Source organism: Urocampus carinirostris, chromosome 4 (genome assembly GCF_059441175.1).
Source record: "Urocampus carinirostris isolate Australia breed hairy pipefish chromosome 4, RoL_Ucar_1.0, whole genome shotgun sequence".
Taxonomy (NCBI): Eukaryota; Metazoa; Chordata; class Actinopteri; order Syngnathiformes; family Syngnathidae; genus Urocampus; species Urocampus carinirostris.
In genome coordinates this window covers 133,056-147,010 of record NC_142352.1, presented here as the reverse complement: position 1 = coordinate 147,010, position 13,955 = coordinate 133,056, and the positions used below count along the sequence as shown (strand labels likewise).

The window sequence follows — 13,955 nt, the reverse complement described above, 5'->3', positions numbered from 1 at the left end:
TCATCGGTGTGTGAGCGTGTGTGTGAATGGCCCATTGTAAAGCGCTTCGGCAGGAGAGAGAGAGAGATATGCAGAAATTGTGAAGACAACGAAAGCGAGAACGAGACTAAGGGAAACACACACACACACACACAATATAGAGATAAAGGGACAGAGAAAGTCAGAAATAGATAAAGGAAGAAAGAGGAGGAAATAAAGAAAAAGAGGAGAAAGAATAGGATAAGAGAAAGAGACAGAGGAAAAAGTGCCAGTGAGAAAGATGAGGAAAGAGAAAGTGAGAATAAGAAATGGGCAGAAAGGTGAGGTGATGAAATGATCTGGATTTTCTATAGTGCTTTTTCAAGTCAACGACTTACAGTGTGCTTCACTAAGACGCTAACCTGCTTATTGGGGGTATTAGGGGTTCAGTGTCTTACCCGAGGACACTTCGACATGTAACACGGACGAGCCGGGATTCGAACTGCGATCTTTTGATCCCAAGACGAGCGCTCTACCTCCTGAGCCGCTGTTGCCCGATGATGAGAGAAAAGAAGAAAATAAAGCAATCGGAGTAAGTAGGAAGAGAGAAAAGAAGTGAGAAAGAGAAAATAGAGATGAAAAGACAGAATAGATAAAGGGAAAGAGTGAGATAAAAACGGAAAAGGAACCCAGCTGGCGTCTTTGGGCACTTCTCGCGGGCCGGATTCAAACCTTTGGCGGGTCTGACCGAGCCCGCCGGCCGCAACTTTGACACCGGTTCCCTAACGCGGCGCCTTTTTCCAATCCAAATCAGAAACGCTGTTGTTTGACTTGGGCGCCTATTTACTCATATGTCAATCGCAGCTCAACTGTATCGTGCTCGTTAAAAAGGACACACTGCGGCATCATGGGTAATGTAGTACTTATGTTATTAGGCACGTCACGCCACGCCAGTCTTGACTGGAGACCAGAGAGGAGGGGTACTCAAGTACTTCCGGATGAAGCCTCAAATACAAGTCCAAAGTATTCATCTAAGTACACTAACAAAGATGTTCAAAATGTCAGAAAAAAAATGTGAAAACGTCATATTGTCAGACATAACGAAATTGTGAATATGCTTGATGGCTGTTAAGATTGTCGAGAAGGGTTGTTCAAACCTCACATCGTTTGTTTGCCGTTATCGATGAAATTCATTTGTTCGAACCCAAAAACTTGGAGAAAAACCACTGAAGGACCGAGTCACCTTAGCAACGTCCTACTGAGTTCGATCAGATCGTCTAATCCACAGGTGTCAATGAGGCAACAGAGAGGAGTTCAAGACAAAAATAAGCTGTAGTTGGGGGGAAAAAACACCACTCACCAAGCACCTGGAGTCTCATTCATGTCCTTTATTTCTCTATCGCTTTTTAAATCTCTTTTTCCTTCATTTTCTATGTTCCTGTCTTTTTTATTCCCTACTCTCTCTTTAGCTCTCATTTTCTAGCTCTCTTTCGAACCTTTTTCCTTCGCTCTTTCATTCTAGATCACTTTTGAGCTCTCGATCTTTTTTTCTCTCCCTCCCCCTCGTTACATTTCTTTCTCCCTCTTTATCATTGTTTGGTTTTCTTTATCTCCACTTCTATCACTTTCTTTCTCTTTATCAGTTTTTTTTTCTCTAATTATTTTACGTTTCATTTTTATCTCTTTCTATTGCTATCACTCTTTTTCTCATTTTATATATTTCTCTCTCCCTTTCACTTATTTTCTTTATTTCTTTCACGTTCTCTTTCGGCGTGCGTGCCTGCGTGCGGCCACAGCCTTAAAACCTTTTGCAGTCGACGTCATTTTCACCGGCAGAATGAGCTCCGTGACGGACAGCGGGTGGTACCATTGCCATTTCTCCAGGGCCCGGCATCATTGTCTCTTAAACCGGTCCCCTCGGGCCTACTAAGTCACGCGAGCTGCCGTTTGTCAGGAGGGCAACAGGGAAGCCAAAGGGAGCAGAATCGATACATTTTTCTTCATTTGCCACGAAACATAGGCATCGTTTTGAAAATTTAGAGCACTTGACCCCAAATTCCAGCCCTTTTCAAACCTTGTAAACCCAATTTTATAACGGAAGCGTTTTTAAGGATTTTGAGCACCCGTACGAACCCCGTTGTCAACATCCTCCTTTGGCCGCTTTTTATGCACCCGGAAAAAAATGTCCGCCCCGGTAAGGTCGGGGCTTAAGGCAGGGCCGGCGTCTCGGCCGGCGTCTCTGCCGGCGTCTCGGCCGGCGTCTCGGCCTCCCAGCCGACCGGGTTAAGGGTCTCCACCCTCTGGTCCCCGGGCTCCTCGTCGGCCAAGAAAGAGAGCGGCTCCAGGAGCTCGACGACGTCCACGCCACCAAGACGTTCCCGCTTGGGAAATTGAGAAAGCGGAACGCCTGCAAACACACAAAGGCTCACGTTTTCTTCTCGACCACGATGCACTCGACCCCGAAAGGAAAACCCATACGAGTCGACGGCGCCTCGCTGAAGTCGAGTGTCGTGAATTTGTCGGAGGGACAGATAGATGAGCTCTTATCATGCCATGAGTTGATTCATCAAACGTGCGTGTTTTGCGGAAGCGATGAGCTGTTACCATAACGCGAGTCGGTCGATCTGGCTCTAAAACGGGAGCGGCCGCTCTTTTCAATTGGCAAGCTTTTGTTTGAAGTTCGTTGAAGTCACGTTGATGGTACTGACATTTTTATTGATCAAAAAAAAAATAAAAAAATCAGGCAGCTATTGATGTCCCTTATACAAGTTGCGTGTTAGTAGGGTTGACATTCTAATGTTTCAGAGAGCCTTTCTCACAAAAATCTTTGAAAATGTCACGTGCCAAATTGGAAGCTTTCAAGGATCTGCGGGAAACCTTTTATTTCACGTCGTACGGGTCTCAAAGTCAAACAAATATTCTTTAAGACCGAAGAATAAACGAGCTTTTTTTTTGTCGTCGCGGAACGTATTGTACGCTACGTGTAGATTTTCTTACCGAGGACGAGCGCCATCTGCTGGTGGGGAAAGAGTATTTGTAGGCACGTGTGGAGGAAGGGCAGCATGTGTCGGGCGTAAGCGTGGCACATGGCCAAGAAGACGCGGCGTTCGCCGGCGCTCCACGAGGAATCTTCCGTGCGGTGGAACCACAAAAGCTGATCGCTCACCTGAAAAAAAAAAAGCCAGGTGACCGGACCGCCGGGGCTCCGGCTCGCCCGCTCCCGTCGTTCGCGGAGCCCAGATGTTCACCAGAAACGGAGGGAGCCGGCTCCTGTAAACCGCTTCGACTCCAAAACCGCTTGCAAACGACACGTTACAGAGTGGAAGGGGAATGGCTCCCGAACGGCGGGGAGCCGGCTCCCGTCGTTCCCTCTAAAGAGCCGTGACATTTAGGAGAAACATACCGCTATATCGAGGGGAGACGGCTTCCGCAAAAGGCAGTGAAAAAATAAGAAAATCTTGCGTATATTTTTGTAGTCTCATTTGTGCTTTTAGCACTCGGAAGCAAAACCCAATGCAGAGAACATCGAGTGCTCAAGTAAGGCATCTTTACACTAGCATATAAATAGTACACTGATGCCGGTGGCTAAAGTGAAACGAGCCACAAAAGTAATACTATTTGTTTCGTGTTGCCCGACACGACGGGGTGTTAAGCATGCGACCCGCGGGCCGGACGAGGCCCACCAGGTGTTTTTGTCCGGCCCGCGAGACAAAGCCAAGAAAATCACGAGCTGCAGTTTTCAATTGTCCACTAGATTTCACCAAAGCCGGGCACCGCTTACAAATCAACTGGAGCTGGATTTTTAGATATCTCTTTTTTATCTCCTCCCTCTCCTCTTTTTCTTCTTTGTCTTTATTTTAACCTCTTTGTCTTACTTTATTTTATGTCCTCTATTTCATCTCTTTTTTTCCTCCTTGCTCTCGCAGACGCACCCCTCTTTTGATTCGCCCCATCGAAACCCCCCTCCCCCGCCCTCGACAACAGAGCGCCATCTAGCGGTCGAACGGGACGGAGCCGTTTGTCTTACGCGTTTGAGGGCTCGGTGCAGGTCGTCGCCGACGCGTTTGGCGAGCGTCAGCGGGCAAAAGAGTCGCAAGTGGTTGAAGGCCAGCAGGATGCGGTTGAGGAAGCGGCCCAGGGGCGGGAAGTCCAGGAGGACGGAGGGCGGCGCCAAGACGCCGCCGCTTTCCTCCGCTCGGGGGGCCGGGCCGGGCACCGCGGGCGCCGCCACCGGGGCGTAGGCGGCCATTTCCCGCTCGAAGCCGGCCGCCGCCTCGGCCGCCGCCTCCCCGAAGGCCTCGGCCGCCGCCCGCTCCAAGATGGCGGCCAGGCGGGCGCGGAAGTCCACGCCGACGCGACTGAAGGACACGCCCAGGTAGGCAAACTGCGCCGCCAGGGAGTCCAGGCGGGCGCCGGCCCGTAAGTCGCGCTCCAGCAGCGTCAACAACTCGCACACCTGAAAACAGGACCGAGAGCCATCAGTGGCGGGCGCGTACAGGGTTATTCGCGCCGGGCATTTTCCCACGACACACTCGGCAAGATATTTACTGGTGATGTGTCATTGGTAAACGAAACGGCTCTAAGAGCTGGATCTTTGAATTGAACAAAGGGCCCCCGGCTCCCTTCTAGAACCCCCCTTTTCTTAAAACTTTCTCTGTTCTTTCTTCTTCATTTCTTTGTTGCTCTCCCTTTTTGTTCTTTCTCTCTGTCTTTCTTTCATTTTGCCCTATACCCCCTCTCTTTCTTTCTGTCGCTTTCTCCCTTTGTTACCGGCTGTTGTCCGCTTCTCATTTTGCCTCTCCCTTTCCCTTCGTCTTTATCCATCTATTTCTCTTGCTCCCGCTCCAGCCGTCTTTCTCTCACTTTCATGCCCTTTCCCACTATCTTTGTCTCTCCGTCGCCCCATCTGAAGCTTTTCGTTCTCGCTCTCTCGGCCGGCTTTTTCGGCCCCGCTCGCTCGAAAGAGGCACGCGGCTCCCTAGCTGCCTCTAGTTTTTGTCGGTGGGCGTTCCCCCGCGGGCCCGAGGCGGGCGCCTCACCTTGGTCAGCAGCCACCCGTGCAGGACGTCGGGCGGGGGGCGCCCGCCGTCGGCCGGCCCTCGCTCGGAGAAGACGGCGCGATATTGCGTGACGGCGTCGAAGAGGTGGAGGCGGAAAAGCTCGGCGCACTTGCCGGCGTGAGCGTGGGGCTCGCCGTCCCGGGGAACGGCGTTCAGGGCCGCCGCCAAGCGGGCGCCGCGGGCCTGCAGGAACTTGACCCGGAGCTCCGCCTCCTGGAAGACCTCCATGCGCCGCAGGTAGCCCACCGCCCGCAGACAGGAAGAAAGGTCGCCGCCGCTGCGCAGCTGCTGCAACAGCTGCAGCAGCATCAGCCGAGCGCTCTCGCCCACTTGCCGCACCAGGCCCTGCCGTCGCAAACGGAAGAAGAAGAAGAAAAAGGGGAAATTAGGCAACAAAGCAGCTCGTTCGATAAAAAATTCGACCAAAAATACCTTCCCTAGCAAAATAAAATGCAAATGAAGTGAGGGAAATGATAACTTAAGGGGCTGTCGTCACTTCATAATCCCGAAAGTGAGAACCGAGAGGAAAAGTTTGTGTCTGTGTGCAGAGTCAAACTTTGGAACGATTTACAAGACCAGATCAAACCATGTCCAACGATTCACATCTTCAAATGTAAATACAAAAAAAACCACGACTGGCGGAATAGATGAAGAAAATGGGCTAGATTGGAAATATTGTGTTTAGAAATATAGTTAACTTTGTTTTATTGTTGCTATTGTTATATCATAACTGTTATTATTATTACTATTGATGTTATATCATGGGTGTATTTAATAGGGAAGATGAAGGGGGAGGTAATAGAAGCATCTGCTTCTGACTACCCCTTTTCCAACATATTATGTAACATTATTTTGTTGTCGACTCATTGTTATTGTCCTGTTTTTATTTTAATGTTCGAATAAAGTTTTCATTCATTCAAGTGTCAATTGTCTGTCAATGACTCTGAGGAAAGTCAGCAGAGTGCAAAGAATCGTTGATCCCCAGCGGGTGCTCCGCGGATTGTTATGGCCTCCGAGAATAGACTGATACGGCGTCAGGAGAGAGGATAATAGCGAGGCTCCGGATCCGGCTACCGCTAACAACTCTTAATGCACGAACGCAGGGCCTGTAGCGACGTCGGATCCATTACCCGTGAACCGGACGACTTGGAGCCGCAATCCGTGGACAACTGCTATATTCGTGACTTGTATTTGAATCCACCCAGGGACCTTGCAGAAGTCGCACTTAGCCGACGCTAATGTGTCGCTAGCCAGCCGCTCTCTAAAAACACTGAAAGGAGTAGCCCTCAAATTTTGGATTACAATAACAAAGACCATTTATTCGACTGCAATTCAGTTTATAGTTGGCACGTCGCTCGGTTTAAGTTCTGCCCAAAAACCACACTAGCGCCTCTACAAAATCGAATGGAAATTGCGATACAGGGTTTTTTTTCCCCAAAAAGCGTGCAGCCCTATTACCCGGGCCATCTCATTACAGTGCAGGCGGGGCAAGACAAATACAGAGTGCGTGCAGCACGGGGAAAGGACTGACCGACCAAATACATACGCACCACGGCAGTTGCCATTATTTATACGATGACAAATCTCAAGTTATTTTGATAAACGTTGCATTTATTCATATTTAGAAATACGGTTGTATTGTCTAATCATCGTGGTTTGTAGACCTTTTCCAATTCCTGTCGTACCGTTAGAAGAGAAATGATACATGATTATATTGTTAATAGCAAGAATTATTATTATGATGAATCCCGCCAACACGAGCAACGTATTGAAAAGGTCGGGTGTGTCGTCTTAGGCGTCCTTAAAAGTAGAATATTTTCTCTATTACCGTATTTTCCGCACTATAAGGCGCACCTAAAAGCCTTTATTTTTTTCAAAAGCTGACCATGCGCCTTATAATACAATGCGCCTTATTTATGGATCAACATTAAGTTTTCCAACTAACTTGCAGCCGCCGACTCGATTTCCCCCCGAACGCCAAGTAGTACGCGGTGGATGGTGGGATTTATTTACCGGCGTTTCATTGGCTAACCAATGTGTCAATCATCAGTTGAATCGATCACTATTGGCTAAAGTTATTCGGAGGTCAAGAGGCGGATCCTTCTTATCATTTACAGACTGCCATTGGCTCAAACGGCAAACAAAGCCTGCAATTGGCCGAAAAAGATGTGTCAATCATCAGTTGAATCGATCACTATTGGCTAAAGTTATTCGGAGGTCAAGAGGCGGATCCTTTTTATAATGTACAGGCTGCCATTGGCTTAAACAGCGAAACAAAGCCTGCAATTGGCCGAAAAAGATGAATGCGTATAGCATGTGGCCGATGGCATAGAGAAAGCATTTTTTTCTATTCTGTATTTGTAAATATTGTATTCTCCTGGATTTACTACCCTCACGGATATAAGAGGACATTGCCTGCACATTATTATGAACACAATGACTTCGGTGAGCTATTCCCGGTTTTATATTGTCTTGTTTCAGACTGAACTCGATGTTTCTGTGATAAGCGGTGCAGATAATGTAGTGTCTATTTTTAAATTAAACTCAATTCCAAGTGTTTATTGTCATATGCACAGTAAAGTTGCGAGCGAAAAAGAAAATAGATACGAAGGAATGGTTATCATTTCTTGAATCCCAAGACTTTAACCTTCCGAATGATGGAACGATGCATTTGAGTGACATCTTACGCACACCGCATTCACACGTGTTCTCGACGCGTATTTGCGTCTTTGCAAGCTTTCGGAATGTTAAGGGGGTAAGAAGTTGGACTGAACTATCTGACTGTTTTGTCCACGTTCCCATTGTAGCGCCTTATCATCCGGTGCGTCTTATACATGTCAAAAAAAGGACCAAAAACTATTTTTTCGGGGTGCGCCTTATAAATGTATGTATGTTTTAACCATGCCCAATTACGTTGAAAGATAATTCAGAATTGTTTTTCCCCACAGAGAATATCTGCTTCTTTCTTTGATCAGAGCTGTTCACAACTCGCAACACATTAGGAAGCGGTGGTTTTCTGTTCGTATGAAAATGGTGAAAGTAAGAAAAGGCTGATCTCAAATACAGACCAAACGCAAAAAAGAAGGGTTTATGGTAAATGGTCTGCATTTATGTAGCGCTTTTCAAATCAATGAAGACCTCCCAAGGCGCTTTACAATGTGCTTCACACTTACCCATTCACACACACACTCACAGACCAATAGCGGCCATGCGGCGCACCGACCTGCTTATCGGGGGCATTAGGGATTCAGTGTCTTGCCCAAGGACACTTCAACACGGAGGAGCCGGGGATCGAACCAGCGATCTCTCGATCCCAAGACGAACGCTCTTTATTGTAAATAGTTCAAGTTTTTTTGCATCTTACCATTTATTTATTGCACTATAGAGTTCATATTTTAAATTTTCACTATTGTTTTGCATTCAAATGTGTTCAGTGTGTAAAAAGCTGAAGTTATTTTGTATTTTACACATCTTTTTGTAGGTCTTGTTTCATGAGGTCCCTGGCAAAACATATGAAATCACCAAATCATTTGGTGAGTCATGTCTTATTGTTAATAGCGTAACAAAAAATATATATATCTGAGGAACCGTTGGTGAGCCAGTTTTCTAAATAGAGCCGTCCTCTCGGTGACAACGCCATCACGATTGAGAGCAGGCCGGTCAGCGCCCGTTTTTTTAAAAAAAAGGTATCGTGCGGTCTATCGAGTCGGACTGCCAAGAAACATGGCGATGGCACTGAAAATGCAAGCAATCTGCTGACCTTGAAAAAAACACAAGGTTGAAGGATTGGGTAGGAACCCTGAAGTTTACGGGCCTCAGAGATTCTTCCTATAGCGCCGCCAAGGAGCGAAAAGCCAATCACCTGTACGACGGGCAACTGAGCGTGCTTCTTGCGGAGTCTCCGTACGTAGGCCGCCAGCTCCAGCGCTTGCTCGTAGTAAGCGTTGCGAACGCAGGTGTCCATCAGTTGCGGGATCTCCAGAATCTCCAAGATCTCCGGGTGACGTTTCAGGGTCAGCGTGTTGGTTCGCCGCCTGCCCGCCATTTGCTCCGCCTCCTCGGAGAAAAGCCTGAAAACACGCGGACGCCGTAAAGACCGGATCGGGAGCTTCCCGGGAAACCTTTTTTTTTGAAGATTTTGACACATTTCAAGTAAATGCAGCTAAGAAATGTCTTTGAAGGCTCTGATACAAAGACTGGTAAGCAGTTAAAGGAGGACATAAAAAAGTAAACATGCCCTTTCTCTTGGAAACTAAAAAAGTCGCAGCTTAAAGCTTTGTTAACTTGCACAGGGCCAACAAAGAGATATCAGAAGGCTTGGTGTGATAAAAGACGTTTTTCGAGTTGAAAGAAAATGTCTATTGAAATTGAAAACAGGCAAACAAAAATAGAGTTGCCTTTTAGGCATAGCTTGAACTCTTCGCAGAAAAAGAAGGGCAATCGCAAATGTCAAAAATATTCTCGACCACCCGACTGTGCGCCTCACTTTTGCACTCGATTGCTAAAAAGTGGAGACCTAAAATCCTTTGGTTCACCTGTGCATCCATTATCTGCACCGCTTATATTCAGTAGGGTCGCGGGGGTGTCGGAGCCCATCCCAGCCGTCCTCGGGCAGTGGGCAGGGGACACCCCTCAACTGCTTGCCAGCCAGTCGCAGGGCACACGGAGACAACTCACACGTGCCCAGGGACTATTAGACCAGCCAATTAAACTGACATGCATGTTTTTAGGAATGTGAGAGGAAACCGGAGTGCCAGCTAGCACGGGGAGAACATGCAAACTCCACACAGGAAAGTTCGATCTCATGACCTCGGAACTATTCCGCGATCACGCAAATAAAAGGTTTGAACCTAACAGACAGAAATCCTGCAATGTTTTCTTCAAAGGGACCACATGCAAATACTAATTTCTTGACAATTCAATGGCTCTTCTGTATTCCTTATGCGAGGAACCGTCTTCTTTCGTTCACAACTGTTAGTGTGCTCGATGTCACTACGTTTTAGACTTTTTCAATGACGTACGCCATATTAGCGTTTCACAATTTTGTGCAGGAAGTCCATTTATAAAGATCTCGACTTGTCTGGGTCGCTGGTGGCAGCCCACAATCACTACCGTTTTCCTCGATCGGGCATTTCTTTGCTCAATCCGATTTGCCATCTGCATCGGGGGTTAGGCAAACCACGGCCCGAGGGCCACTTTTCATGAAACGTGCACAGGGTCCCGCTTTTCGAAGACATCCGAATGCCGACAAAAGCCCATTCGGTGCTCACCGGCATCTCTGTTGAAGCGCGGGCAGCTTGTGGAGCAAGGCGCCCACTTTGTCCTCCACGCGGCCGAAGTCCCGGTAGATGCGCTCGGTACAGTCCGCGCTTCGGATAAAGGTGTGATAGTTGGCGAAGGCTAAATGACGCGTCTGCTCCAGGATGTTAGCTCGCTCGTCGGCTAGCCTCTCCCGCTCGCGGCCTAAGCGCTCCACGCCCAACGAACTCAGCTCCGACAGGTAAGCCGCCAGGTCGGCTCGGTCCCGACAGCCGTCCGGGAAAAAGTCCTGGAAGACGGAGGCCAAATGGCTCTCTTCCTCCAGCTCCAAAGTCGCCATGTTCGCCGAGACCGAAGCGAGAAAGGAGTCCTTCGCGGGACCGTCCACGTCGACTTCCGCCTTTTCTTCTTCGGGGTCTCGTCTCGCCAGACGATCTCTTTGCCTCGACTTCCGCCTTTTCTTCTTCGCGGTCTCGTCTCGACAGACGTGCTCTTTGGCGCCATCCGCTGTTAGAAAAATTCTGATGAGAATTCCGTAGAGCAGAGGTCGGGAACCTATGGCTCGGGAGCCATATATGGCTCTTTTGATGACGGCATCTGGCTCTCTGAAAATTTCTGAACGAAACAAATCAATCAATAATTTTACTAATAATGTTACTTTAGCAAAATAAATAATAATAATAATAATAAAGTCAGCAAAAAACATGTAAAAAAAAAATACGCACATTTTAATCTATATATAATTTCACCTGCAACTTTTCGTTCAGGCACGCAGCTAAGAGCCAATCTGTTCTCCGGTGAGCGGGAGGGTCCTTTATTGAGAGAGCAGGTTGTGCAGTGTGTCTTATATGCAATGATAAAATTTCCTCGATGAAACGGTCAAATATAAAGAGACACTGTGACACACGCCATGCCACATTTTCAGCGAAATATCCAGTGGGAGACAAGAGAAAGAAGGCCTGTCAAGAACTACTTTCCACAGTCCAGGCGAGTCAGCAGCAGCTCCGTGTATGGGCCAAACAAGGTGATTTTAACTCTGCTCGCTTTGCTGGTTCTTTAGCAATCGTGAGGAGCGGGAAGCCGTTTACAGATGGCGATTATGCCAAATCATTCATGCTTGATGTGGCCAACGAGCTTTTTGACGACTTTAAGGATAAAGATCAAATAATCAAACGGATAAAAGATACGCCTCTTTCAGCAAGAACTGTGCACGATCGTGCCGTCGTGATGTCGAATCGAGTGGAGAAAAAACAAGCGAATGACATAAATGCAGCGGAGTTTTTTTCCCTCGCTTTAGATGAATCAACAGATGTCAGTCATTGATCCCAGTTCAGTATTATTGCACGCTATGTTGACGGTGACTCGCTGCGTGAGGAAAGTCTTGCCGTTTTGCCACTCAAAGGGACAACGAGAGGAGAGGATTTATTCAAGTCTTTCATGGAGTTTGCAAATGAAAAGAATGTACCGATGGATAAACTTATTTCTGTGGGTACCGACGGTGCTCCGTGCACGGTGGGGAAAAACAGAGGATTTGTAGCGCTGCTTGGTGAGCAGGAGAACAGACCCATCCTCGGCTTCCACTGTATTCTACATCAGGAGGCACTTTGTGCGCAAATGTGTGACAAGCAGCTCGATGACGTGATGTCGCCGGTCATTCGGGTGGTCAACTTTATTGTTGCCCGAGCTTTAAACGATCGCCAGTTTAAAGCACTGTTGGATGAAGTGGAGAATAATTATCCCGGTCTTGTTTTGCACAGTAATGTGCGTCGGCTGTCAAGAGGGAAGGCGCTTAGCCGTTTTGCAGCTCGCCTGAGCGAAATACGGACTTTTCTTCAAATGAAAGGCATCGAGTATCCCCAGCTAGCGGACACCGAGTGGCTCCTCAAGTTTTATTATCTCGTGGACATGACTGGACATCTGAACCATCTCAATGTGAAAATGCAAGGCATTGGAAATACAGTCTTATCCCTTCAACAGGCAGTCTTTGCATTTCAAAACAAGCTGGAAATCTTTACTGCGGATATTGAGACTGGTGGTTTACTACACTTTGAAAAACTGAAAGTATTTAAAGGTGAGTGCACAGCAAGTGACTCCCCTGAACATTTTGATCTCCGTCAGCTCGTAGTTTTCACATCTTCTCTCCTGACGTCATTCAAAGCACGCTTTGGGGACTTTCGTGAGCATACTAGTCTTTTTCAATTCGTCACTCATCCGCACGAGTGTGATTTGGACAAAGTAAACCTGAGTTTCATCCCCAATGTCTCTGTCAGAGATTTTGACGTAGAAGTTGCTGACCTGAAGGCCACAGACATGTGGGTTAATAAGTTCAAGTCACTGAATGAAGATTTGGAAAGCCTTGCACGAGAACAAGCAGAGCTGGCAGGCAAACACAAATGGTCAGACATGGACAGACTTCAGCGCGCAGACCAGCTGATTGTCAAAACCCGGAACGCGCTTCACCTATCAACCGTACTACAAAGCCATCAGCAAAACCATGCAACACCAAAAGTCGCATTAGTAGTAAGTCAGAAGTACTTTTCTTATTAATAAATACCTTTAATTTTATTTTGAACAACATGTTATAACAGAGTCTTATTATAATATATATATATATATTGTTGGTCTTCTTCGATTTAGATAAGAAATTGCTGACCTGAGGGCCTCAGACAGCGGTGAACAAGCAGAGCGGGCAAGTAAACATGGACAGATATGAATAAAACCTCAGCCTGCAGACCAGTTCTCAAATACCCTCTACGCCGTAGACGGCGTAGAGGGTATTTGAGAAGTGTCAGTCCCGAAGGTGCAGACTGCCGCCAGGTACCCACATAAGATATAAAAAAAGGGAGCGAGAGGGGAAAAAGGTGAGGAAATTACGCCCGTTTATTTTTTTGGTGGGCATCAAGGCGTTGGTTCTGGACAGCAGGCTAATGTTGAGCGCCGTGCTATGACGGCTGGGGGTCGATATCACCTGCTTAGTGGTGCATTAAAAAAATAGAGTATACCAGGGATGTCAAACTCATTTCAGCTCGGGACCCACATGGTGGAGAAACCATTTTCACAGGGGTCGGATTCGTAGATGAGAGAGAGAGGGAAAGAGGGCAATAGGGAGATAGAAAGTGAGGGAAAGAGAGGGAGAAAGAGGTAGTGAGAGGCAGAGAGAAAGAGAAGGGAAGAGAGAAACATAAAAAGCGAGTCAAAGAAAGAGTGGGGGAGAAAGAAGCAGAAAAAAGAGACACTGCGAGAAAGAAAGACAGAGATAAAGAAAGGAGAGAGACTGAAAGAGAAGAAAGAGAGGAATACATAAAGAAAAACGAGAGAATTTCCTCATGCTGAGGTTTTGAGTTTTCCCATGCCCTCGTGCAGGTTTTAGATCAGGGATGGGGTTTTAAAAGTCTGTCGTCTGTGCAGCCCTTTGAGACTTCTAGTGACTAAGGGATTTACAAATAAACATGACTTGACTATAAAACAGGAGAGAGATAGAGTACGGGAGAGAAGCAAAAAGAAAGAACAAAAGAGAGGGGGAAAGAAAGGTAGTGAAAAAAAGAGACAAGAAGATCAATACATCAAAGATCAATAGACACATAGCAATAGAGAAGTAAAGAAAAAGGGAGAGGAAGGGAGATTGAGACAGAGAAAAAAGACTGAGATAAGAGATTAAAAGGAGAGGATAGAGGAAGA

The 13,955-nt window shown here is 47.1% G+C and overlaps 2 protein-coding genes across 2 annotated transcripts; one reads left to right on the top strand and one right to left on the bottom strand.

The window, feature by feature from the left end:
• Positions 1-1,326: 1,326 nt before the first annotated feature.
• Positions 1,327-10,716, bottom strand: cog8 (component of oligomeric golgi complex 8). Its single transcript, XM_088333363.1, has 6 exons — positions 10,289-10,716; positions 8,881-9,088; positions 4,998-5,363; positions 3,986-4,414; positions 2,956-3,124; positions 1,327-2,365 (listed from the first exon to the last, which is right to left on the bottom strand). Exons 1-6 carry the CDS (start codon positions 10,615-10,617, stop codon positions 2,166-2,168), a joined length of 1,701 nt encoding a protein of 566 aa, XP_088189489.1. The 5' UTR covers positions 10,618-10,716; the 3' UTR covers positions 1,327-2,165.
• Positions 10,717-11,744: 1,028 nt separating this feature from the next.
• Positions 11,745-13,709, top strand: LOC148366566 (general transcription factor II-I repeat domain-containing protein 2A-like). Its single transcript, XM_088333314.1, has 4 exons — positions 11,745-12,348; positions 12,396-12,453; positions 12,548-12,746; positions 13,641-13,709. The coding sequence occupies exons 1-4, from the start codon at positions 11,745-11,747 to the stop codon at positions 13,707-13,709; spliced, it is 930 nt and encodes a 309-aa protein (XP_088189440.1).
• Positions 13,710-13,955: the final 246 nt, after the last annotated feature.